The sequence below is a fragment of the Canis lupus genome, chromosome 6 (genome assembly GCF_048164855.1).
Source record: "Canis lupus baileyi chromosome 6, mCanLup2.hap1, whole genome shotgun sequence".
In the NCBI taxonomy this organism is placed as follows: Eukaryota; Metazoa; Chordata; class Mammalia; order Carnivora; family Canidae; genus Canis; species Canis lupus.
The window spans coordinates 27,944,257-27,972,128 of record NC_132843.1 but is presented as its reverse complement, the minus strand read 5'-3'; the positions used below and the strand labels follow the sequence as shown (position 1 = coordinate 27,972,128).

General features: G+C 45.1%; 1 protein-coding gene across 18 annotated transcripts in view; it reads right to left on the bottom strand.

Moving 5' to 3' along the window:
- Positions 1–27,872, bottom strand: part of FHOD3 (formin homology 2 domain containing 3) — a 463,300-nt gene that overhangs the window by 23,515 nt on the left and 411,913 nt on the right. For all 18 annotated transcript variants that reach the window (XM_072829309.1, XM_072829316.1, XM_072829312.1 and 15 more), the window contains 6 exons: positions 24,805–24,963; positions 14,491–14,673; positions 12,965–13,084; positions 11,914–12,075; positions 7,311–7,501; positions 1,409–1,601 (listed from right to left, as the gene is read on the bottom strand). In XM_072829309.1, coding sequence (XP_072685410.1) covers positions 1,409–1,601; positions 7,311–7,501; positions 11,914–12,075; positions 12,965–13,084; positions 14,491–14,673; positions 24,805–24,963 — 1,008 coding nt within the window. The remainder of the gene's footprint in view (positions 1–1,408; positions 1,602–7,310; positions 7,502–11,913; positions 12,076–12,964; positions 13,085–14,490; positions 14,674–24,804; positions 24,964–27,872) is intronic.

Below are 27,872 nucleotides of genomic sequence, written 5' to 3'. Positions count from 1 at the left end.
TGTACAAAGGGCCCCTCTGCAGATAAGTGATCTGAGCACTCCCTTAGGCTTGAGAAAATTCTAAGGGAACAAGGAGTCTGGGTGAGGGGATGGTAAGAAGATTAGTCCCTAGTTTTCCTCAGAACTACCTCAATATAACAAAATTTCTAAGATAATGGATCCATCTTCTTATTCCTCAGAATGTAGATGCTAATCATGTGCCCTCTGTTTCTCCTATAACATGCACACCCATCTGGGGGCAGAAGGCAGAACTAATTTTAATCCTCCCCAAAGAAATCTGCCTGACTTGAGTTCAGTTGAGGCTTGCAACCCCCAGGATGATGGCGCTTTCTATCATTTGGTCCTTCTCCCATCCCATTTTCTGTATTACTGAGAGGTAATGGTGCTTCTCAGATCTATATACAGATGGGTTGATTTGCATAAAGGCCCACCAGAAAGAGGCACCTACATGGTATGTCTTTGTCTCTGGCATCTTCACACATCCCTCCCCGCTCCTCTTACAGAGCATTTGGCACCTGAATGCCCACAGCACCCGTGGCCTGCAGGGAGAGAGGAGCCCAGGAAGAAGGGGAGTGTACCAGCAAGCAGGGCAACTCCCCACAATGGGCCGTAGGGAACTCCTGTTGGATTCACTATTCTATGGATCTCTTCCCACCTAAAGATTCTCTGACTCAAGGGACTGCCAAGAGCTCCCTCAAATCATGTCTTTGAGCAACCACACCAATTATTTCTCTATTCAGATGTCTCGAATCGGTGGTCCACATGTCAACTGACTGGTTATGCAGCATCATTATGACCATTAAAATCATGAATCAATTCCCACATCAGTATATTTGTGTTCCTAGAGTAAATGGCATTCTCTTTTGTATTTTTTCTTTTCTTCCACTTCTACCCACATCTCAGAGGTTGAAAAAGGACTCAAGCCTTTAATGACACCATATTACCTACAATACCCTAACATGGGTTAAAGTTCCTCCACTAGCCACACATCCTTAATTTACATGTATTTGTCCCACACATGTTATACAGCAGATTTTCACTGTAATAGTAGAGGAACTGTTTAAGAGCAGTTTTTGGACTTTGGGTGATATGATGTAGAAATGTAGGTTCATCAACTAGGTACCACTCTAGTGGGTGATGTTGATAATAGGGAAAGCTGTGCATGTGTTGGGGCAAGGAGTATCTCTGTAGAAATCTTTGTACCTTCCTCTTAATTCTGCTCTGGACCTAAAACTGTTCTTAAAAAAAAGTTTTTTAATGTGAAAAAAAGAGCATTTTTTAAAAGATGGATTTTTTTTCACAGTCCAAAAAAAAAAAAAAAAAAAAAAAAAAGGACAGCCCCTAAACTGCAGGGGTTGATCTGCTTTTACAATAAATGATACAGAGAGACTTATTTCATGGGACTTACGTCAGTGATCATCTTCCCTCTGGTCTTATTTCTCTCTCTGTGGTTGGCCCGTTTCTGTTTCTGCTGCAAAACCCTTTCCCTGGTGGTGCGATACTCCAGTGCAAATTCACTAATGATCCTGCAGAACTTGTTTATGTTCACTTCCCGAATTGCATAAGGTGGGTGACCCATAAAGAGCAAAAAGGAATGGAACCTGCAATGAAAAACACAATAGTGGTGTTGACTTCAGTTCTAAGGAACAAAAGACAACTGTCTAAAAACTTTCAGTACGAAATCAATCAGGCAGGCATTGTTCTTCATTTCTGGGGCTCTGGGGTTGAAGAGTCTTCTTGAGTGAAAAATGCAGCCAGAAGTCAAGTTCAACTCACTTTCTCGCTGATGGAGGATGTCTAGGTGGTAGGATTTTAGGAGATCAGTTACTGTTTTCTTTTTGCTTATCAATGTTTTAATGCTTCTTTTAAATGTATGTGCAAAACTTTTGTAAGAAAAAGGATAAAAAAAAGAAAAAAGGATAAATCACTGTTTTAAAGAAAATACTGCACAAGTTTCTAGATTATGTAAGAACTGAATAAGGAATAAAGAAATATAGCTTAGCAATTCCTTGAGACAGTGCTTTAAGGACAGGAATAGCTGTGTACTGATGGTCTGTAAAAATGCTGATAAAATTTTCTGTGAGTAAATATTCTGAAATATTTTCTCATGATATTACAATCTTTTTTTTTGAGAGAGAGAGAGAGAGAGAGAGAGAGAATGAACAAATGAGTGGAGGTAGTGGGAAGGGGCAGAAGGAGAGGGAGAGAATCCTAAGCAGGCTCCATGCTTGGTGCCGAGCCCAATGCAGGGCTCAATCTCATGACCTGAGCTGAAATCAAGAGTTGGATGCTTAACCCACTGAGCCACCCAGGCGTCCCACCATATGATTTTAATTTTATTAGGAAACACCATACAAGCAGCACAAAATAAATTTCAGGTATTTAAATTATAAATTAAAAATTATTATATCTTATTGAATTAAAAACATCCTGTAAAGGAAATTAAATAAGCAAACATGTACACCAATTTTAGATATCAGGAAATGAGAAAGAAGATCCTAGGAGACAGGGATATTCTTATGCAGACCAAACAGTCTTATATAAATGATACCACTATTTCTGGACAACTACTTTTGTTTTTGATCATTCTATTTTGTACAGTTTGAATAGGGGTTTTGTTTTGTTTTTAACAACACAAAAGGGAAATCAGCTTATTCTTTATGTGAAGAATAATAAAGTGAAACATACAACTTGTAATTAAAGACGCTGAAAAACAAATGCTGTTTAAAGCCAGAAAATTTAGCCACAACTATAAAGCCCTTAGAGGAACAAAGACTATAAGTTTCCATGACTTTGGATTAGCCAATGATTTCTTTCTTACATGCGACATCAAAACCATTAGCAACCAAAGGAAAAAACAGATAAACTCGACTTTATCAAAATTAAACACTTGGACCTTTCAAAGAACCACCATCAAAAGTGAAAAAACCACCCAAAGAATGAGAGAGAATATTTGCAAATCCTATGTACCCAGAATATATAAAGAGATTTGTACCCAGAATATATAAAGAAATCTTACAACCTAACATTGAAATAACAAAGAAATTATGGACAAAGCATTTGAACAGACATTTCTCCAAAAAAAGATACACAAATAACCAATAAGTGCATAAAAAGTTGCTTAACTTAGTCATTAGGGGAGTGCAAATCAAAACCACAAGGAGACATCACTCTACACTCACTAAGATGGCTATTGTCAGGACCCCAGATAATAACGAGTGTTGGTGAGGATGGGGAGAAATTGGAGCCCTTATACAGTAGCAGGTAGGAACATCACATGGTTTAGCTGTTATGGAAAAGTCTGGCAGTTCCTAAAAAGTTAAACATAAAGTTACCATATGACTGAGCAATTTTGCTCCTATGCACATACCCAAAAGAAATGAAGATATGTGTATGTCTACACAAAACCTCTACAGGAATGTTCATAGCAGCAGTACTCATAATAGCCAAAAAGTAAAAATGACCCAAATGCCCAACAAATGAACAGGTAAACAAAATGTGGTCCATCCATACAAGGTACTGCACAACTGGCCCATTTCCTTTCTCATCTCCATTGAACCCAGCCACAGCGGACTCCTCAAGACTCCTTGAAGAAGCCTCAGGCCCCAAGGTGGAATGTGGGGGACCCCAACGGGACAGAGGGATGGCTGAGAGCCTGCAGGGGCTGTGAGGAGGGGCAGGGAGGCCATTCCACTGGTAGGACCACAGGATCTGAAAGGTGTCCAGTCTGAGCCACTCCCTCTATCTCGTGAGAGTGTACACAACTCAGCCTGACGGGTCTGCGAGGCCTGGGACTAGGCTGCCGTTGGGGCAGCATGAAAGGAAAGAGGAAATATGCAGAGGAAAACTTAGCCATGCAATGGTTCTGAAAGCTGTTTTACCTAAAGAGGATTGTCAAAGTTCTTTTATCTGCCTCTTTATCAAGAGGAGACCCACTGGGATAACTAAGGGAGGGCCGGACAGGAAGGGGAGGGGCAGGCGCCTGCTTCTTCAGCTCCATGACTGAGGGAGCAGGGAAGGAGGGCAGGTGGCCAGATGTGAGTTCTCATCTCTGTCTGAGGAAGCCCTGGAGTGGAGAGAGGTCTGTTGAGAGGCTCGGCGGGGCTGCTGAGGGCAAGAGGTATTTCTGTCCCACCAGGGGGCTCCTGTGCAAGACAGAAGGTTCCAGGCCAATCCACAACACCTCTGGCAGAGTGCAAAGAGCAGCCTGATAAGGTGAGGAAGAGGTGGGTCTGGCCAGATGCATCGGCCCTCCCAGGCTCCTGGGTGGTATACAGTGGACCAGAGGGAACCCAGAGGGCATGAGCAGAGAACCTGCAGTGTCTGAGGGAATGCCCGGGGGGCAGAGGCGAGACCTGACCACTTGTCCTGTCAGCTGCCAATCACAGCAGGAGGTGCCAGCAAAGGATGGGCTGAAGTGTCCTGGTCTGTGCACAGCGGAGGTTAGGGAGCTTCCAGATGGCTCCATCCGAGAACCTCCCGCCTCTTCACCATTGAGCTCTAGAAATCATTGTTCTTCCTTCCCCAAGGCCAGAGGGGTGGCAGGACTCTTGAAGACCGAACATTCAGCTGTTTACAAGACTGACTAGGTCAGCAGACTGCCACCAGCAGGCAGTGGGTCATGAGGGAGGGAGAGTGTCATGAGCCTAGACCCGCAGTTCTGCTACCCGAAGGTTTGCATTCACCCCCAGGGGACACAGGACCGTCCCACCTTGGGAACCTCAGCGCCACGTCTGTGTAACAACTGCTTCTTTTAAAAAGTGCCCGATTAAATGAATTACTAATTACACAGATAAAAATATAACTCTTATACTTGCAGGTGAGGAAAAGAGAGGAAGGCCTCGCTACTTCCAACTTTCTGATCTGAAGACTTCTATCAAGGCTGATCTGCGCACCCAGAAGGATTCTACTCATACCCACCTCAACTAGGGTTTTGCTCCTTTCTGGGTCTTAGTGTCCCAGTGTGCAAAGGGAACATGTTAGTTCTTAGCCATTACAGCCTATGCTCCTGGGAAATGTTGGTAGGTGGGGAGGCAAAGAGGAAGAAGCACAGCCACTGGGGCTCTGAGGCCCCCACGGCCACTTCAACATGATACTCCGACTTTAATCAGTTCTTCATATGGCATTCCTGTGAACAACGTCATTGGAAGCCAGGGTTCTATGGTTTAGGAGCTTTGGCTTGGCCATTCCCTGGACCCACCCTTTAGCCCTGGCCCTTTTACCACCCACGATAACTATGGTGGATTCCTAGCTCATGCAGGTCATCCCCAGCAGGATGGCCTCCAGTGAGTAGACAGGGATCTAGATCATGCAAGAGCAACCATTATTTGGTGACCAGCTTACCAGGAAAAGTAGGACAATCACAGCAAACATGATATGCATTTTACACACACACACACACACACACACACACACACACACACACACACACACAGCACAGCCTATAGCTTAAGGAATAATTGTATCACCAAAACGAGTTTTTACCTGTCCACGATAAAATGACTAATGTGCTCAGGCATAAAAATTTTGTGAGACTTTCAGAAAACTGCTCCAGTTTCATGATATTCCAAATGGAAACTATTTGTTTGAGTCATTTTAAGTTGGAAACTGCCTGTATCATACAAAGCATGGAGGGCCACCGCAGCTCACATTCCCTGCCTCTACTTTTCAAACATGTTAAAAGCATAATGTACTTTGGGTTCACTAAGAAACCTGACTAGATCTCCGATAAGATCCTCCTCCCTGGAAGGCAATGTGAGGTCAAGGTGGAGTGCAGGGAGCAGGCTTTACAACTAAATTCCAGAAGTACTGAGTGATTGACAGTCATCCACTTGGAGGGAAGATTCTGCTCCCCATTCTAGTCTTATCTAACATTTAAAGACTTCCACCACCTTCTTCACCCTACAACAGTCTGGATCTAGACCCAGGAGGGATACAATTACCAAAGCAGCAAAGGGCAAGGCCTCACATGCACACAAGACTAGGTTATTAAAGTTCTGGGTGGGTTCAAGGAGGGTGAAGGAAGCAAAGAAAAAAGAGGGTGAAAGGAGGAAGAGAGGGAGGGGAAGAGAGAGAAAAAAGGAATAAACAAATATGAAATGTACAGGGATAAATGCAAATAGTGCCCAACTGCTTAAAAAAAATAATCAAGGTGCACCTGGGTGACTCAGTGTTTGAGTGTTTGAGCATCTGCCTTCAGCTCAGGTTGTGATCGTGGGGTCCTGAGATTGAGTCCCGAATCAGGCTCCTTTCAGGGAGCCTGCTTCTCTCTCTGCCTATGCCTCTGCCTCTCTGTGTGTCTCTCATGAATAAATAAATAAAATCTTTAAAAAAAAAATAACCAAGTGCCTGGACATAGGCCTGGGAGTGTACATGAGGGCAGATCTCTGGGAAAGGCCGCAGTTTAGATGGCCCCCAGGGGAGGGCTCCCTTAACAGAACCGACATGAGGCCTGTTTCAGAAGTTCTGTCTCCAGAGCACCTGCTCTGGGTATACCACTGCCTGCGGGTCCGTAGACTTGCACACTTACTCAGTGAGGTCCAGGACAGAGCATCCAGACCCTGAAGGGCAGGGTGAGGAGCCTACAACCATACTCTGTGATATCACAAAGAAGAGGGGGGTGGTGCATGGTCAGCAATGCCCTGGCTCAGGAAGTCAGAATACCCAGGTTCTGGTATTGGTGCTGCTACTGCTTGCAAGTGAGACCGTTACGGAGCAGTCCTAGATCTCAGGCAGCCTCCTAGTAGGCAAGCAAGGCCTCCTCCATCCCTGCATGTCTCCCAGGGTCGTCTTAGATCTTCTGACTCTAAGGACAGTTGGTCCAGAGCGTGGCACCCATGGTGGGACCCAGGCCTCATCCATACAAGCTGCAATGGAGCAGCCATCAGAGAATCAACAAGTTGAAAGTCTTAGAGAGTACACTGCAGATTATAAAAAGGAACTTTTCTAACAAGTCAAGCCACCTTGGAAGGACATGTGCTCTAAGTACGCACAACTGTTCAAGCAGATGCAGAGACACAGGGGTCAACTTGTCAGAGATTTTATAGAGGCAATTCCTGATCAAATAGGATTTTTGTACCACATTATCCCTGAGATTCCTTCCAATCTCAAAATTCAATGGCATTATATTATCGCAGTGTGTGTGTGTAAGAAAAATACCCATGGAATAAACATGTGCTAAAGGTGTATTTTCTATGTACCCAGAGTTTATAGTACAACTTTTGTAAACTTAACCTTCCATCCAATCTTGGTTTATCGATTATTAATATGCCATTTTATAGGTATTTCCATTAGTTCATTCATCTACTTACCTGTTAATTATTCTTCTATGAACAATCTTTAAAATTATAATTCGCTCTGCACAGTCTTTTAGGAACTCTGACATTCGCTGTTTTAAAACTGGTTTCATTTCATGTTTCGCAATTGCCTTGAGGTGATCCCATGAAGCTTTGCATCTTCTCTCCATCTGACATAAATTATCCTGAAGTTGATCAAAGTCAACCTGAAAATCAGAGAGAGAACATTGCTAACGCACTGAAACAACCGGACACCAACCTGAACCAGGAAACTCAACCGCCTCCGGGAAGAAACAAACATCAAAACCAAATTTACATCTTGAAATACAAACATATTTATGGCCTAAAAATTATCCACATGTGTATTGGTCATTATCTTGACATCAAATTATTTAGTGATAAAACTGTTCTCCAAATGAACCCAATGCAAATATCACTCTTCCCCCCTCCCCCAAATTTGGAAAGAAATCTTAGGGAAGTCTTTGGGAACTGTAAATTAAAACATGATATCAGGGCATTCTAGTACAAGATGAGCTGAGAAGATGTCTCAAAATTTTTCAGAGAGCTCTTGTTCAAAAAAAAAAAAGAGAGAGCTCTTGTTCTTCAGAGATGATTTTTCACTTAGGGTTATAGGAGCACGCCAATTGTACGGGGATGGTTCCAATATGGTGGGGATAGCTAAAGGGGAGACAGCTTCTCTTCACAGTGATCTCTTTACACCGTGTGACAAATTTTACTTCTCCACCCATTCATTCGTTCGACCCACACGGATGGAGAGACTGGTGTATATCAGTTCCTACACCAAGCACTAAGAACACAAAGACAAATAAATGTTCAGCGAACCTAAATTGCTGCTCTCGAGGAGGCTCATTTTATAGACAGGTGTGTAGACCAAACACTGGGGATGTATAGAACCCACTAGGTGCACGCGCACATGTCTGTGTGTGTGTGTGTGTGTGTGTGTGTGTGAGAGAGAGAGAGAGAGAATGGTCTCACTACCAGATGCAAGTCATGTGTGCAAAGAACAGACGTGCCACCGTGCCCACTGTGCTCTTCAGGGAAGTGGGGACAGCAGGGATGAACTGAGGTAGCCTGAGCTGAGGCTTTCTAAAGTGATGCTTTTATTGAATTTCTAGACTAGAAATTATGTGAATCAAAGAGGTAGTCATGAAAAAAAATACACTTGAGGGCATTTAAGAGGATGTGGGATGGGGCGGCGGGGGGGGTGCTGGTGACTGATAAGGCTAGGAGAGGAGGTAGACACATAAACAGGCAAGACTTAGGGAGGAGCCTGAGGGCAGAGAAGTAGCTGCAGGGGGGAGATGGTGGGAAAAGCCAATCGCTGGACAACTCAAGGTCAGTAGGAGAAGGCAAGTGCGTGGAGGTGAGCTGCCACTGCTTAGATGACGAAAGTCAAGAGATGTGAGCCTTGGGGGTGCCTGGGTGGTTCAGATAGCTAAGTGGCTAAGCATCTGCCTTTGGCTCAGGTCAGGATCCCAGGGTCCTGGAATCAAGCCCCACATAAGGCTCCCTGCTAGCAGGGAGTCCGCTTCTCCCTCTCCCTCTGCCTCTACCCTCTGCTCATGTGCTGTCTCTCTCTCTCTCTCTCTCAAATAAATAAAATCTTTTCAAAAAGAGAGCAATGTGAGGCTGCATTTGAGTGCTTAGGGCCCTTGCTGGAGTGGTCCCACCCCCCAGGAGACAATGGAGGGGATCAAGTCAATGAAGGTGGATTCTGTTAGAGGATCTATCACCAGACAGGATGAGCTCAAAGGGTGCCCTGGGTGCCAGGCAAGACATTGCAAGTTCTGGGTTTCTTGAGTGCAGAAGAGCCAAAAACTGAAGGCAAGTTTAGGCAGAGCCTTGGTCAGGTAAGCAAGGGGTTCATGGGATTTGGAGAAAAATGATTTGCCTGAACCAAAAGAAACCTGGGTCCAGATTAGAAAAGTTTTTGCTTTCCTATGATATTGTCGAGCTGAGGGGGAAAAATCAGGTGCTCAGTCAAGAGGGGAAAAAAAATGCAGATTTAGAAAAAGACTGAATAGTTCAAAGAATAAGTCTAGAGAAGGATCTGGATGACCCGGGACTGAGAAGTAATGTCTAGGAGATTTTAAGCCAAGAGTAATATGTCTAATCATAACTCTCTGGATCTGTCCTCATTTGCATCTGGCAGCTCCCTGATACACAATAAAATAACCTCCGTTCCGCCCAGACACGCACTGAGCAGTCCTGCACAGTCTAACCAGGGGACACTCACCTGGCACAGAGCGGCCAGGCAGCCACCACGTGACAGATGGTTTTTCTGGGAAGAGAGTCCACTGTGAGCCCTTCGGGGGGGTGGGCAGGAGAAAGTAACCTACCGCCAACAGAAGCCAGGTAGGGAAACTTCTGACGAAGTACAATTTCAGCGTTGAGCTCAATGTAGCTTCTTTTGAGGGGGGTTGGAAGGCTGCCTCATCTGGCTGCCTGCCTGGCCAGAGGCCACCGGCACATGTGACCCGAGTCTCCACCATTATCCCCTGATTCTGTTATTAGTTCCACTCAGGTGGGGGGAAACTGATGCACAGAAGGGTAGGTAGCTTGTGAGAGACCACACAGCTCTAAGTAGTGGAACTGGGATCTGAACCCAGATCTCTCTGGCTCCAGAGTCTAAGTTTTCAACCAGCCTTAAGCCTAGATTTGCCCCTAAAAAATTCTACTCCAGAGACAGAGCAGGCCTGGCCACCCTCTTTGAGAAGAAAGTCCTTGTCAGGGAGACCTCTCCTGAAGACTGTTCCACATGAAACATCAAGTCAGACTGGGATGGTGTGGGTCACTCAGGGACACGGTTATCCTGCAGATGCCAGAGCAGCCCGCCCGTGTGACACACCAGCAGATGGAGCAGACACAGTGGGACTGAGGGTTCCTGAGGTTTATTTTGTGCCTGTCTACACAGGAGGACCCCTCAATACCCAAAAAGGCTTTGGGAGTAAAGGCTGAGAAGTGGTAGATGCCGTCTTGCAAGTCACAGGGATCTAGATCAATGATCATCTTTAGTAACTGCCAACGTTAACAGATAAAACAGACTTGCACTTTTGACTTGCGTAGCCAATCTTCACACAAGAAGTTATTTCATTATGATTTAACTAAATACTAAGCACCCTTTAGGATGATACTTAGGGGGGCCTGGGGAAGTCACTGGGGGCCAGCCTGGTGTCAGGACTCCAAGGCCAGGGCTGCTTTAGATATAAGCAGGCTCTACCCAGGAGAAAGACCTGGGAAAGAACAAAGGACCACATATAGCTAAGGAACTGCTTGGTTCTGTGTGGATCTGGGAACAAGACAAAGATGAGACCCTGTCTCAAGCAGAGGTATTCCTAACACACTGCGCTCTGAGAAGGTGCTCACGTGGCGGGCGGGGGCTGGGGATCCAAGCAGCAGTTGGAGGACCCTCCCCCACTGTGACACTCAGGAAGGGTTTCTCTTCTTGGTTAGAACACTGAAATGATATTTGTAAAAGACTTCTGAACAGTGCCTGGCAGAGTGGAAGCCTGTGGTCAGCTGCCAAAGCTGGGAGATCCCTGGCCATGCTCTGGCCCAGGGCCCCCTGCTTGCTCTACTTGGCAGCTGCCAGCCTGTTGCTCCTGAGGCAGGTAAAGTAGGGTCCCAGCCCCTGGGACCCCACAAGCCAGTTCTGTGGGAGAAGGCAGCGAGAGGGAGTTTCTTGAAGGAGACCTAAGCAAAGCCCCTTCCTCACTTCTTCCCCTCTGCCCACCACTCTATCTCCTCTTCTCATACTGGGGTCCAGAGTGTCCCAGAGCTAAGAGTCATCTGCTTTCAGCTCCTCGGCCTGCCCAGGTTGGGTTTCCAGAAGTTTCCTCCACATTGGCCTCACTCCTGTTGCCCTGTTCAGCCCTTCCCCATGCGCTTCCTATTGGCTCCTGAGACCCTCACATTGTCCAGTTGTGCTGTGGTGGGGACTCCTTGGGGTTGTTCAGCCTCAAGATACTCTTACAAGTAGAGGCAGCTGGGTATCCAACTATCACAACTCTTTTCTAATAAACTACAAGTTCATGAAGATTTTAATTCTACACTCAATTTAGAGTTTGCAGTCGAGAAGCCAATGCTATGTACTGTTTACAGCCCTATAAAACCCCTCCCTCTGCGTAAGAGTGTAGGAATAGCCAGCCAATCTGTGGGGGAGCAGAAGGCCAGGTGTCCTGTTTCCTGGCTCCATGTCTTGCTGCAGGAAGTCTGAGGAGGAGCCAAATTGCATTTTTTGGACATTTTTGTCCACTGAAAGAAAGTGGAGAAGTTTTCTTGCTCGGAAGAATCCAGGTCTAGTGAGTAACACTGCTCCACAGCGGATGCAGAGCTTTGGACCAGGATAGCAGGCCTGCTTCACATACCTCAGTAGGAAAGAATCTGATAGAGAACCAGACATGGGAAAAGGATCTTAAAAGTCCATTAGAAATGGCATCAGAAAAGACATACCCACAAACTCTAGAGCAAGGGTTGCAAGCAGCCCTTGGACATTTTTTTTTTCACCTAATAGAGTCTGTGCTCCTCAGAGATGACTGACAAAGATCCAACATCTGAGGGAAAAGCACAGCCCACTCCTCTGTGCCCATGGACATACCTTGGCTGACCTGGTGACAGCCCCAATCTCTGAGTACAGATCAGAGCTGTCTGGGAAGTTTTCCACCACCATGGTGCACACATGGTGGAGAAGCGACTGCTTGTGCACGGTGTCTTTGACTTCTGGAACCTTCTCGAGGTAGCTTAACTCAAACGCTTTGGCCTGTTTGGTGAACATTAAATAAAAGACAAGAATAAGTTGTACACAGGCACGAATGGCCAGAATCAATGCCCTGTTGGAGGAGCCTAATAATAGCTCCCCTGTGACTGGAGCTTCTCAGGCCACATGCTCCACCATCATTAGCTGATCACATAGGGACCAACCACATTGGCTCTTTCCCACCATGGCCATCAGCCACTAGCTGTCCCAGGCCTCTGCCGCTAAATCAGGGTGCTGTAGGGGTTGATGGGTCTCTGCCATCTGGGTATCTACAACTTTCTCTCTTTGGCCTCTACTTTTCTACTTCTTGACCAAAGATCTGCCAATTTTTTTTTAAAAAGTTGGTTTATAATGTGTGTAAATTATAAATATTTGAGTGATAAGTTCAGGGGAAAAAATGGGGGAGGGAGGTGAATGAAATTCTCTCCAATGTCAGTTTTGAGAAAAGCCAAGCTTCATAAAGAAGAGGGTGCTTATTTTTCTAAGTATTCTTATGTATAGCAAGATACAGGCTCAATAAATAGGCCCTGGGCAGCCCGGGTGGCTCAGTGGTTTAGCGCTGCCTTCAGCCCAGGGCGTGATCCTGGAGACCTGGGATCGAGTTCCATGTCGGGCTCCCTGCATGGAGCCTGCTTCTCCCTCTGTGTCTCTGCCTCTCTCTCTGTGTCTCTCATGAATAAATAAATAAATAAATCTTTAAAAATAAATAAATAAATAAATAGGCCCTGATAAGTTAAGGATGAAATTCCTTCTAGATTTTCCAGCAAGAAAATACAAAAATTACTTGTTCGTTTGTGCTTTGGAGGACCAGAGGTACAACGTCCCTCAGCAAACGAAGGGCAGGGATTTTGTGACAAGGTAGGGAGGAGAATAAGAGATATGACACACTTACATTAGTTCCATTTAGAAAGTTCCCAATGGCTAAGAGAGTAGATAGGATAAAGCCCAAGGTCTTATTGTTCTCCAGTTGGTCTATGCCTTCCTTCAGATCCAAAAGTGGTTCTGCTACTTCCTTTCAATTAAAAAAAAAAAGTCAGAAGGTGATGATTAAGAATGTACATTTTGGCTTTACTTTGTTCTTATTCACTTCCGTACAAGGGCACCACAGCAGAGTTTTCCTTGGTGTCAGGCAGGCCCATGGGATGGGCACAGGCTCCCAAGTATGGAAAAGTACCAGATGGCAGTGGGAAGTCCTCAGAGTCTCCCCAGTGGAGCCCAAATGAATATGTCTGGCTACCTGTGCTGGGGTGACAAATGCTCTATCTCCCCTGTTCCTGCCCATCAGTTAAGCTCAGGTAGGACCTTCAGACCACACTCCCCTCTCATTCTCTCTCCTTCTGACTGCCTTCTAGAACTCTCTTCCTTTGCATGTACCTTCAGCATTTGGAACATAATCTTCCTCTTTGCCTTCTCCTTCCAGGCAGATGACACCAGAAAACATCCTGCACTGTCCCTGCACCCCTCTGGTCTCCTAACCTCCCCTCTGAGCACTCTGCAGGTGGCCACTTCTTAACCCGGGTTTCTAGAAGACCACCATCCTCATTACTGCCATTGCCCTCATAACTCTCACTCTCTCAGACTTTCACACTGGTTTTGAGACTATGTCACGCCAAGTCCCCTCAGTGGTCCTGCATCTCTTCATCCCCACTTGATTCCTGAATGAATTCAAACACCACGGTTTCCTCCAGAAGCCCCTACGCCCACTGCCACCGGCCTGGTCCTCGGCATAAGACCTTGCTGCCTCCTCTGCCAGAGGATGGAGACCACACAGGCTCTCCTATGCTTTGAATCTCTCTCCTTTGGGTACTTTCTCTTAATTAAGTTCATTCCAGCTCATTTTCCATCTTTTTCCTCTCTACTGGATTTTTCTGCTAAAAACCTCTAAATATACTCCCATTTCCCCAGTCTAGAAGACACCTGCTCCTTCCACTTCTTACTCAGATGAATCTCCCAATGCCTTCACTGTTAAGGATCTTCTCAACTTCTTAGAGTGTTTCATCCTCAACTTCCTACAGAGATACTCCCTCAAAGGGACCCAATACCAGGATAATTGTCACAGTCAATGGCAGTTTAGGTGACTATCATTAAGTAGAAGGATTACAGGTCACTTTCTATATTGTGCATTTCTACATTTTCCAAATTTTTACAATGAGTATAGACAGTCAGAAAATTTTAGTTTTTTTGACCAGTCATCTGGTACCCTCAAGCAAATGTCGGAGGCTGGGGCCAGGCAGCCACTGGAGAAAAACACCTCCCTGGCAAGCTGTCCATCACTTAGTGTGGACACAACCTCACCCTCACCAACTTGCCCCTCAGATCCTCACTCAAGAAGGATACTTCACTACCTTCACCAATAAAAATAAGATTTCTCTCCACACTGGGGGTGAGGACTGCTTGCCTCTCTCCCTAAGCGTGTACCTTTTCTGTTGTTTCGTAATCCATTTTGAATGCCCAGAGGTGGAGCCGAGCTGAGAGCTCGCTGATGGAGGAGAGCGTGAGGAGGAATTGCTCAGCACTGCCCAGTGGCACGTCAGGGTTGGCCAGCTGCGCCTCCTGGATCTTTTGCTTCTCTTCTTCAGTGGGAATCATGGTTAGAATTTTCTGAAAGGTGAAATGATATAGCATAATCTTAGTGACAGATCCTATCCCAGCCCTTTGATATTTCCAAAATCACACTGTAATTTTCCAACCAGGTAGTAAAGAGATTCTGTTGTCAGTGTTCATATCATATACAGGTGGTATACCGTTATAAACCAAATACTGTAGAGAAGAAAAGTCCCAAGTAGAGTCTAAATTCACATTCATTTGTTCTAAGATGATCTCTTTCTCTTTCTCTCTCTTTCCTTTAATCTTAACCTGTTTAATAAGGAATTTATTTATTTATTTATTTGCAAGATTTTATTTATTTATTCATGAGAGGCACAGACAGAGAAGCAGAGACATAGGCAGAGGGAGAAGCAGGATCCCTGCAGAAAGCCCAATGTGGGACTCGATACCAGGACCCCTGGATCATGACCTGAACGAAGATAGATGCTCAACCACTGAGCCACCCAGGTGCTCTAATCTTAACCTGTTTAATAAGGAATTTTAAAAACTTGCCCTACATTTTCTGGGTCTTGTACATGAAGGACATTCTAGACAAAAAAGGGGGATGGGAGGTGAGACAAAAGGGAAAGCAGAAAATAGAAGGTTAGAGAGTGGCTCCCTGTTCCTAGGAAAGAATAAAATTTGTCAAGACTATATAAGAACTCAGACTAGCTTTTGCATATGGGGCATACTATAATTTTAATTGTTTTAAATATTTAAGCTATATTTCAAATTTTAGGTAGCAAAGAAAGTACTCTTCTTCTTCTCGTTCTTCCTCTTCTTCTTATTCCTCTTCCTCTTCCTATTTTTTTTTTTAAAGAGAGAGAAAGGTAGGGAAGAACAGAGGGAGAGGAAGAGGGAGAGAAAGAATCCCAAGCAGACTTCAGGCCTGGCACAGAACCTGCTGTTGGGCTCAATTTCACCACCCTGATATCATGATCTGAGCTGAAACCAAGAGTCAGACACTTAACTACTGAGCCTTCAAATGAAAACACTTTAAATAATATCAGATCCAAGTCTGGTTGAGCAAAAATAATGATGGTATTTATGAAGAGTAATACCTACCAATGAATGAAAAAAGTTATCTTTTGCTTCTATTTATTTCTGGTTAATTAATGATGGAAGGCAGTGGAGGCAAAAAGTCCTCCAAAAGATTAGGATTCTTGTAGGTTCAAATTCCTCAGTGATTATAAGAAGTAATTTAAAAGAAGGTAAAAGCTCCCATTAGGTAATATTTCACAAACAACATAATTAAAGGTAAGGGGTCATTATTTTTCTCTAATTTTTCCTTCTCCAGCATTGTGCCACACTTCTTGGTAACTTATGTTAATTCATTAATTCTAAATGGCTTTTGTCACTGTTCTACAAAAGCAAGCATCTGCATAGAAGCAGAAGGAGCTCTGGTTCTGGGAAAGATGGAGTAGACATATTCCCTCCTGTCTCAGTGAATGCAACTATACACCCTGGACAGCATGAATGGAGCCACTATTTGAAGACTAAAAATTACACAGTGGCAGGTGGATTGTAGAAGACCATCAGAATTGGAAGTTCAACCCAACTGGTGATGAGTTGACCACTTGTCCTCTGGTACTCCACAGCCTGAGCTCAGGTCCCCAAACCTGGAAGAGGGTATCGGGTGCAGACAGAGAGAGCTCCAGTGGAATCCTCTAGTGCTGACTTGAGGAGTGGGAAATGAGTCTCCTAGTAGTGACAGCAGTGACAGCGGGGGCTGGCAGCCACCTATAGCTCTTGGGGAGGGAACCTTCCTCTCCAATCAGTGGGGCTGTAGTCCCAACAGGGCCAGACAAAGGGAGTAGACAGGGTAAATCCTGAGGTTTTATTGTTCTCCAGCTAGGCTATCTTTTCCTCTTCAGTCCAAGAGTGGCTCTGTCACTTCCTTTTGATTAAAAGAATTGAAGAAAAGATAATAAAGAATGTACATTTTGGCTTTACTTTGTTCCTTTAAATTCTTTGTACAAGGTAATAGCAGTTTTCCTCCAAATAAGGCAATCCCATGTGATGGGCCCATGTCCCCAGGCACATGCTGTCTCCCTTTGGCTTGGCGCCAAACATGGGCACAGTCACAGAAAGTACATGGCAAAGTGAGACAACTAAGCTCCAGCTTTTAGCCAGAGGACCAAAAAGGAAGGCCCCAGGGAACTAGAGAGTATCAGGGAGGTTGGGGAAAATGAAGAGCCTGGCAAAACAAGTGTAAAACATTCTTCAAGAATTTCTGGGGTCATCCCTGAGCTGTTAATGTGTGAACCTGACCTTAAACATTGTATCAAAGACCCTGAAAACTGAGCTGACACTGGAACCATAGTCCAAAAGAGGCAGGTCAGAACCTGTGGCCCCAACCCAAGCAAGTGGGGCAATAATCTTCATTTTTTTTTAATGAGACTAGAATTACCCAATACAAAAACTACACAAAGATACTACAACTGCAGCCCAAATCCCTGAGGAATCTAGATGCAAAAATCCTTAACAAAACTATTTTTAACTATGTAAAAGTCAATATATTCAGATACATAAACATTACTGTATTTTATAAAGTTTTATAAAGTGACATATTAAAAGTAATGACCACAAGTTTGGTTCAGTACAAAAAAACAATCAATGCAATCAATCTACCAGATTAACAGTCCGAACAAGAAAATTCACATCATAATGTCAATAGATGCGAAGCCTGGATGGCTCTGTTGGTTGAGCATCTGACTCTTGATTTTGACTCAGGTCATGATCTCAGGGTCCTGGGATTCAGCCTAGCATTGGGCTCTGTGCTCAGTGGGGAGTCTGCTTGAGATTCTCTCCCTCTGCCCCTCTCACCAATATCTTCTCAATTAATCTTTAAAAAAAAAAACTTATGTGAATTGATGCAGAAACATTTTTAATAAAATTCAATATCCATACATAACAAAAAAATCTCAGCAACCCAGCAATAGAAGGAATCTCCTCCATCTGATAAATCACATTTATGAAAAACCTACATCTCATATCATGCTTAATGGTGACAGACTGAATACTTTCTCTCTAAGATTGGGAACACGACAGATTTATAACATTAAAAAAAGACATACAGATCAGAAAGGAAAAAGCATAACTATTCTTATCATAGACAGCATAGTTATCTATGTAAAAAAACTGAAGAATCTACAAAAAAAATTGATGAAACTGTGAGTTTAACAATGTCATATGATTTAAGGTTAATACATTAAAAATCCATTTTATTTCTATATTGATAGTGAACAGTTATAAGCTGAAATTTTTTAAAGTCCTATTTATAAGAAAATTCTTAGATATAAATCCAACAAATCATGTGCCGGATCTGTAGGCTGGAAAATAAAAATACTGGTGAAAGCAATCAAAGACAATCTAAATAAATGGGGATATACCATGTTCCTGGACTGAAGACTCAATACAGTCAAGACGTTAATTTTCCCTAAACTGATCTATAAATCTAACTCAATTCTGATAAAAATACCATCATGATTTTTTTGTGGATATAGACAAGCTGGTCCTAAAAGTTATATGGCAAAACAGATGAACCAAAACCATTTTGAAAATGGTTAAGATCTACTATACAGCTATAAGAATAAGACAGGCCATGGGACAGGCACACGGATCATTAGGATAATACAGAAATAAATGTCAATACGGCCTAGTGATTTTGACCAAGGTGCAAAGGCAGTTCAATAGAGAAAGGATAGCATTTTCAACAAATGGTGTTGGAACTGGAATTCGTATGCAAAAAAAAAAAAAAGAACCTCAAATCCAACCTTACACGTTAGACATAAAGTAACTCAAAGGAGATCACAAATCTAAAAGTCAAAGGTAATACTACAAAACTTTTAAAAGGAAAACTGAAAAGGAAATTTTTGTGACCCATGTTAGGGCAATGAACTCCTAGACATGATACCAAAAAAGAATAGGTTGAGAATTGGAACTTCATCCAAGTTAAAAACTTTTCTCTCTTGTGCAACAAATAGTGAAAGACACTGTGAAGAGAACCAAAAGACCAATTACAGTTCCTCAAAGGTTAGATTTACCAACCATATGACCCAGCAATTCCATTTGTAGGTAGTGACACTAGAACAATGAAAACTTATGTTCACATAAAAACTTGTATGTGAGTGTAGCAGCTTTATTGACAATTGCCAAAAACTAGACCAAGTTACATAATCCTTCAACAGATGAACAGACCAACTGTGGTACATCCCTGTAATGCAGTGGTGCTCAGCAATAATAAGGGACCAACAACAGATACACGCTACCACTTGGATGATCTCAAAAACATCAATCATGCTGGGGGAAAGAAGCCAGTCTTAAAAGGTTAGACACTGCATGGTTCCATTTATGTGACATTCTCAAAAAGACAAAACCATAGTCATGGGAAGAGATCAGTCATTACCAGAGGCAACAGGTGGGTGAAGGAAATGACTAGAAAGAGCTAGCACAATACGTCTTCTGGGACATAGGACTGTTCTGAATCATGACTACAGTGGCCACTACACGAATTTATAGATCTTAAAAGTTATAGAGCTGGACACCAATACAAGCCAATTTTCCTCTATATTGATGTAAAAAATGAAAAATAAAAAACAAAGAACTGGACAAGACAGCATAATCCACAAATGACACAAACATTCACATGATTGTGATTCAGGATATATCTGGGTGGGGTGGCTGGCATCCTGGGTCTGATGAGAGAGTCCTCAGGGCTGGTCATTTCTGTAGTTTCTCAGAAGCCAGTGATGCCAACCACACTGAAGACATGTTTCTGTGCTTTAGTCATGGTGACATTCCAGAAGGGGAACCTAGATACCTCCTCTTCCAACATCCCCTTCATCGTGGCCCTACCATTGACAGCGTGTGGAGAGAATCTGAGCAGCAAGGCACATGGGCAGGAACAATGCTCCTTGCTCCCCCAAAGGCTCAAGCCCTTGCTCCCACCTGTCCATACACCAGATGGTATTAAAAAATAACCAAAACAATCTGAGCAGATGTCACTTCCTTAAAAACATCCAGGATCTGAACCCAACGAGCCTTCAAAACCAAAACTAAATTTGGATTTTAAGTTTCTTACTGCTTAAATTGTTTTAAGCATGTATGAGAATTCCAAAACAAAGAAATTGTCAACACTTTCCTCCTTTCTCAGAAGGCATTTTCCTGCAATGATTTTTAGCTGCTTCTTTCATTTGGGAAAGTAATCAAACACTCTTACTTTTGTTTTTTACTTCTCTGACTAATTTAAACCATTTGTTCACCGCTGAAGATTTATGAGGTTGCCATCTGCCAGTTTATTTCCCTTTATTTTTTTTACACATCCCTGGTAATAAAAATAGCTGTAAGACAGGGAAGGGCAGGTTGCAGCCACCTTCGATGAGCTGATGGCCCTTTCTTTCCATGAGCAGAGGATAAGGGGATGAGCATGAAGAGGTACCTTCAGTTTGCTCTTCCACCATGTCTGTGAATTTCTTGATGATTTTATGGTCACCATTTGGTTTCACCAGGAAAAACACATCAAACAAAACTACTACGTGATAATCTCTCTTTTCTTTCTTTTCTTGCTTTCTCCCAGACAGTGTCCCACTAGCACTGCTTTAAGTAGCTTTGCTTGGTTATCTGAAAACTATATTTCAGAGAAAAATGGACAAGTCCCATTTTTTATGAACCCAAATGCTCTTGGGCTCGGCCATCTCGTTCACCTACAGATATGACTGTAACGAATAATTATTCTGCCCCGGGAGTTTTGAACAGAACCCCCTAGAGCTAGAGCTCTGGCTAGAGCTCTGGGTAAGAATCTAGCAAAGGGACTTCGCTAGAAAGGTGGACCTCTCAGAGCTGAGGCTCGTTTGTGAACAACTTGCCTTCTCTCGTGAGTCACAGCTTTCTTTTCATGCACTTCTTACGCAGGGATTGTTTTTCTTTATTTCTTAAGGTATCTTGATCATATTTTCTTTCATTTTTGTGACTACTGAATGAGGTATGTAAGACAGAAATTATTGCATCAAATTTGCACATGAAGTGTTTGCCCAAAGGTAGGTCGGATCAACCAAGGCAGAGCTGGGGAGCCACCAAGGGGCTGCTCCTACTTTCCGAGCGCCATTTCCACAATTCATGGCCATTCGCCCAGAAGCGTAAAATCACCACGTGGCTAAGGTACGTAGCTGCGGGGATTTTATGGTTCCCTGGCACTGCCGATTGACCATGGCTCTGGGGCCCAGGCTCATCTGTGTGTCCACCACCCACCACGCCCAGACAGGGGATGCATAGCACAAATGGCCTGAAAAGGTGCTATAGTTTTGTATATGCAGCCTAAGTAAGGGACCTTCTGTTTCTAGGATGCTGGCAGGCCTGCCAGCCAGAGTGAGCCAAGTTAAGTGTCATTTGGGACCATCCAATTGTGTGACTCTATAGATACAGATGATAAAACTTAGAAAACTAAGAGAAAAAAGGAAAACCCCTCATACTCCACTTGTGATAAGCTGATGACATTTTATTTGGAAAAAATATCATGAATACTATTTGGAGATGGCCCCAAAATGTGCTCTAAAGTTTAATATCCTTATGAAAAATTACTTCCTTAATGAAATTAGTGAACCACTCTCTCAGGTTTTCATGACAAAGCTGGATATATATTGCTGGGTTGCTAAGCAAAGGCACAGGATATAATTTAATACATCCTAATCACGTTTGGTACAGAGGTTTCAAATGGCCCCGTTAAGCTGTGGTGCCATGCTACAGTGCCTGCGTCCAAGAAGCAGACAGTTTGTTTGGCAAAAGGCCCTTGAGGCATAAGCTGGAAATCTTATTAGTAAAGATCTGCAAGTACACAGCTTCCATCTCTTCTCAGTCCTGACTTAGCTCTTGAACAACAAGCCTAGAGAGTAAGTTCTGGGTAGTGGCTCAGGACATGGATCTAGACCAGCTATGCCCTCCACCCAGGTCCTGCCAACAATGGCCAGAGACGGCAGGTGACAGACGAGTGTGTCTGGTTTCCACTGGACTCTTCTCATCATGACCGCCCAGAACTGAAAAGTATCCACAATCTCCCTGAATTCACAGGGACAGCCTTCAGATCAGGTATTCTCAGCTGGGAGGATTTTGCCCTCAGGGCACATCTGACAAAGCTGAAGACATTTTTGGCTGTCACCACTCGGGTGGTACCCCTGGCCTCTTGTGGGCGGAGGCCAGGGAAGCTGCTAACCATCCTACAATGTCTAGGATAGCTCCCACAACAAGGTACCATCCAATCCAGAACATCAGTAGGGACACAGATGGGAAACCGTTTTGATAAAAACTGTGATTAAAAAAATGTGCCACCCCATGTGCTGCTGTGACTCAGGACGACACAATGAACTCTCAGGAAGGAAGGGTTCAGTGTTGTTTCCTATGGCTGTGTCCTCTCTCTGTAAACCATTCCAGGTCAGCTACTTCCGGGGACACACTGTAGGTGGCACTGTGAGGCGGAACTGCTCGCCTCAGGAGTCTTCTCACTAACCTTTCAGATTCCCTCGTATTCTTTTTGTCACAGGAGCCCGGGCCCAGATGACCCTCCATCCCCAAGGCCCGTGGTCTTCACTTCAGACTCAGGCTCAGGCTCTCAAGCTCCTGCTTCCGGCCGACTTTGCACGGGCCTGCGGAGCCCAGGCACAGACTGCCATCGGGACTCTCCTGTCTTCGAGCCGGGGAAACTAATGGTTACACCTCACGAGCATCGGTGTAGCGCACCTGGCTTGTGCCTGGCCCCCAGAAAGAAAGCTATGGAAGTCACTAAGCTTAACGCTGCTTTGTCATTCCTATACCCTTCATGGCCCTGCATTGCCACCATTATAGCCCTTCTTGGATCGAAAAGCTCCTCCCTGGAAACCAGTCAGAAAAAGAAAGGGATTTGCATTATTCTAAAATTGAAGTGACTTACTGTATCTGAAACTTTCCTTACCTAAGGAGAGCTACATTTCAGGAAAGAACAAAGGCTGGATCCAAAGGAATCAATCTCTCCTGACGGACTTTCAAGTTCCCATGACAAGGAGGGGAAATATTTTGAAAAGGGGAAGATGTCATTTTTCCCTTTCATCAGGCTGGCTCTGGCTGCATTCGAAGCTTCTCTTTGTATGAATCTGAAGCTTTTGCAGTCTCCAAAAGGCACTGTTAAGTAAATAGGATGGCTGGAATGTGTGCTAGGGCCTACCACGTAGTTCATCTTAGATGAAAGACACGTGGTGCTTGGTTCATCCAGGTTGGCAGCTCCCACCTGCCTAGTGGCCAGGCAATGCTCATCTCTTCCCTCGCTTTTCCTGGTGCCCCAGAGAGGGACTGCCTCACACTGAGGCCAGTCTTGCCACCTTTTCACTGTCTGAAGGCTGCCTCAACGTCCCTCTCTGCATTTGCCTCCTGTCTCCTGCTCTCTCCTTTATACCCCTGTCTCAGCCTGCCGTGTGGCCACTTAGATATATTCACCTGCTCTGGTACCTGGCCTGACTCCAGGCCTGACTCCAGGGCTCAGGGCTCAATTTCCTCTGCAGCAAGAAAGCAAATGCATGCTATACCTTGTACCTGGCCTGGCACACGCTGTGTGTGTGTTTCTCAGAGTAGAGCTATTCAGGCCTTGCACTGGCTTCCTAGGGTTGCCACACAAAGTAGCACAAAGCTGGGTGGTTTAAAATAACAGAATTCTCTCAGTCTGAGAGACTGTAAGTCTGACATCAAGGTGTCAGCAGGGTGGTGTTCTCTCTGAAGGCTCTAGAGGGGATTTCTCCCCTCACCTCTTCCTAGCTTCTGGCAGTTGCAGGTGATCCTTGGTGTCCTGGGCTTGTAAATGCATCACTACAATCGCTGCCCTTTTATCACATGGCTGTCTCGCGTGTGTGTGTGTGTCCCTGTGTTTTCTCTCTTCACAGGAGGCATTCCCCTCTCTGTGTCTCTGTCCAAACTTCCCTCTTCTTATAAGGACATTTGTCACTGGAGGAGGGCCAACCCCAATTGAATATGACCTTATCTTGATTGCCTCTCCCAAGACCCTGTTTCCAAATAAGGTCACATTCTGAGTTTGTGGACATGGATTTTTGAAGGGACACTACTAACTCAGTATAAGCCTCTAGGAGCACAATCATTCCTGTGGGAGCCTCTTCTTTCCAAAGCACAGAGGTATGCCCACCCTGCTAGGGTCAGACCCACCTGGCTCCATGGCCCCCACTGCTCCTTTCCACACTTGGGGCCATGGGCAAGCCTCACATCATGGCCCTGGGCCCCTCCTCACTGTCAGGGGCTCATTCTCCCTTTGTAGCCGGTCTTCCCTGGTCCTGTCCACTCTCCAGTCCCTCAGATAAGACTGTGCATGAATGAACCTCAACTATGGGAAGGCTTTAAAGGGACCCAGGGCTCCTTGTCACCCAACACCACAAAGCAGTGTCCTCATATCCCCACAGTGAACTGGTGAGTCCCAGGCTATACTGCCCATCTGGAGGAATCTGTGTGCTGGGCTACTTGCTCCAGTCACCCTTTTTTCATTATTAGAAGATGAGCTTTAACTTGCTGTAAAGTGGCAGCAGCCCATGGTGGGCTACCAGAACGGGGCCTGGTAGCAGAGCACTGAAGCTGGCAAGCCATGTGGTCACAGCAAGTGACCCATCTCCCTCCACTGCTGCCATTCAGGTCACCAACTGCTAAAGGCACGGGTGGCATAGGGGTTCTCTAGTTTATCACCCAAAAGCCATCTCTACATATCCCACTGAGCACCAAGAAAGAAACAAAGTCATTCACACAGATGTGAACACACGCTGAAAGCCCTACTTGTGAAACTGTCCTTTAAGTATGTTCAGTTGGCAGTGACATGAAAGACCCTACCAGTCCCCGTCAGGAGGCCAGCCTAGACTTCTTCTGTGCCGAGGTAGGTGAGTGTGGTCAGAAGACAGGCAGCAAATGAGCCAGAGAGTGAGGATCACTGAACTTCATAGGCCAAGTGGGGCTCCCCGCCACAACCCAGAAGTTTAAAAAAATGTGAGAATTATTAACATTATTCAGAGTCTGGCTGAAACAGAAAAATGGCAAGCCACCCTGTGGAGAAAGTCATATTGGATGCAGTAATGCTTTACATATGGGACATGTTAGCAGAACACAAATAATGCCTGATAGAGCTTCTCTTACCTCAATTCCTTCTTTGTTTAAGGCATATTCATCAAAATTCAAAATGGCTATCTTAATCGTTCTTGGAGGAGGCAGCACGGTCAGACCAATATTAATGGCATTGCTCCTCTTGGGGTCCAGGACGATGACCTCCTGCCTTTTTCCATCTGCAGCAGTTTTCTTGGTGATAAAATAAGGAGAATCCAAGATTAGTGCATCATCTTTGGTCCTTTCTGTGTTTCATTATTAAAAGCAAACTCACTTCTTATTTAGAGATGAAAACACATGGCCCCGATCCAGCTCAGGGAAGGACTGGCTACTGCTCAGCACAGAAGAAAGAGATCAAGGATTAGCTCTGAGAAGCCGCCAAGCACGGGTCAGCAGTGGAACTTCGCGAGTCAGACACATTACAAAATAAAATTGATTTTCCTTCAATTGGGAAAAATGTGATATTTGGCAAGGAAAAAAACCTGTTTTTTTCCATAGAAGCAGTGGAAACAAAACTAAAACCTCTCAGAGCTCCCTTCCTGCAGGCTGCAAGGTGTCGGAATGTGCCTTGGTTGGCCCTAGCGCACACGGTATGAGCCCAGAGATGGAGACAGTCAGTACACATGCCGAGACGAGAGGAGTGACGAGGAGAATCCAACAGGGCTGGCCAGTCGGCCCCTCTGCATCCCCCGCTGCTAGCGTCTCATGGCTCCTCTCACTATTTCAACATCCTGTGCCCTGCCAACAGAGCACCTGCCACATTCCCACACCAGGGTGGCTGCCCACTGGGTAGGTGAAGAGGGGCCTTCAGAGGCAGGGAAACAGAAGGGAACCTGCTCAAGAAGAATGAGGGATGAATGGGAACAGGGGCCAAAGAGGGGAACAGGTATCCTCACAAAGCCCTTGCATGTATGGCTTCCCTGCTGACCTTGGTGCTCCTTGGGGACAGGCCCTGGGCTGGTACGAGACCAGAGCCTAACAAGTATGTGAGCTGGTAAGCCAATGAGTGCCAGGGCCAGGATGACAAGGCCTTCCATTTTCCCCCTCAGCTCTCCAGGAGTTAAGGGTGGGTGGCCATGGGGGCATGTGGAAGAGATCCAGCTCAGCAAGCCTCCTGTTCGTGCTCAGATTTCCCTTGAGACAAGGCAGAGCTGGGAGGATGACTATTTCCACTTACGTAATAAGCCCAGGATGACAATGATGAATAAGGCATCATGGATCTCCTGAAGGAAAAGATGTGTTCAGCACGATGGTGGGTGTGCTCCCAGTGGAAAAGGGCTCAGCAGTGGGGTACCTAACTTCCCTGGGGGTGGAGAGGGTCAGGTTTGGAGGATGGGCCCTAAAGAATGTCTAGGATGGAGCCTGGAACTGGGGAGTGAAGATAAGGAGAGGGGAAGTGGCTTTGTCTAGCTTGCTGGGAAGTACCAGGGAGGGAATGAGAGGTTTGGGGGGACACATGCAGGGGGCCTCGGAGCCAGCTGCTCCATTTCCTTGCAGGCAGGCCCAGCCAAGGGCCTGATAATGCTGACTGTCAGTCTCTTGTGTGGAGGCTGAGCTTTCTGGAGAAGCTGGCTTGCTATAGCACTGCAGGCTGGAAGCTGGCAAGGAGAAACAGACTGTGGTTCCTTAAGTCCTACTAAGCTCTTCCAAACTCAATTGCTAAAATTCTATTTTAAATCCTTAAATATGCATTTGGGAATAAATTAAAATTTCCTCACGAAGAAAACAGCTGAAAGCATCCCAGCTGTTTTGGGGCCTGGTGGCCAGGAAGAACAATTCTTGTGGGTGTGATCAGTGTTGAATGCCCAGGGACATGTGGCATAAAAGCATCCCCACTCTTCAGGGCAAACTTATCTCCAATATATTAAATCAAATAAGCTTATGGGGAGCCCCTGAAATGCAGCTTTCAAATCTAAGATAGTATTTTGTGTGTTGAAAGCTAAGGAACGAGAAAAGGTTTGGCAAAATGCTGAGCAGAGGCAACGAAGGGGAACTCAAGGATATGAGGCCTGGAGATGCTGCAGTAGACATCCGGTGAACATGAGGAATGGTGCCACGTAAGGAGGGCAGCATGCATGGCAGAAGGAGAGGCAAATACCCACAGCCAGGCTCCAGTACAGGAGGCAGGGATTTCCTGGGAATCATTAGCTCTTAGCCCCTCATCTATCTAGCCCCTCTCACTCCAAGAGCCTGGAAAGATGCCTAAGCAGACTCAGCCCAATCCAGCCTTTGTGCAAATGAGAAAAAGATGCTCCCTCTGGGGAGACACAGCCCCATGGCAAACAGCTGGAGAGAGAAGCACCACTCAGATTTCGGTCCTTTCCCCTTGGTCAGCATACATGTACAGCAAACAACCTGCAGACACCTACGTGATGGTTCTGAGCCTGACATGTCCATTTCCCCATTCCCAACAGAACCCGATGTACACCAGTGGGCACACCTACACACTCCCCTAGGAGTCAGGGAGAAGTAAGCCACTGAGTATCCTGAAATCACAGGGAGAGCTGTCCCCCAAAATGATGCCATGTGTTTTCAGAGCACGTCAACCCACTTGGTGAAGGAAAGAATAAGATTTAAAGTAATATCTGAAATTGAATTTTCCAATCTCTGGATCTTATCCAAGATGTATTTTAAATGCTGTTCTTTATAATTAAAACAGACTCCAGTGGATGCTGCTGAGCACACAAGTGCCCCAGGATCCATTCTGCCTGAGACAAAGGAGGAGATCTTGTGGGGATGTCTGACTCTCTCCTTCCCTCCCACAATTACCTAGAGCGGCACCTGCAAGGGTGAGAGCCAGTTTTCTGTGCCAGGGAGCACATGTCTGTGTCTCAGGATGAGCAGTCATCAAGTCTGATCCATTCCAATTGTCTTTCTGTGGTCAAAGCCCCGGATCAGCAAGTGTGACCTTCACGGTGTCCTTCCTGTGATAGAGTAACTATTTGCAGGGCCCTACATCTTAGAGCAGATGGTTCTAGAGAGTAGACCCCAACCCAGGAAGCTGACCACTAGGTGAATCTGGGGCTACAGGGAATGTCACAGCCCTCCCCACAAGCCTTACCAGTTAGCAATAACCTCTTAAATTGACTACCTCCTCTATA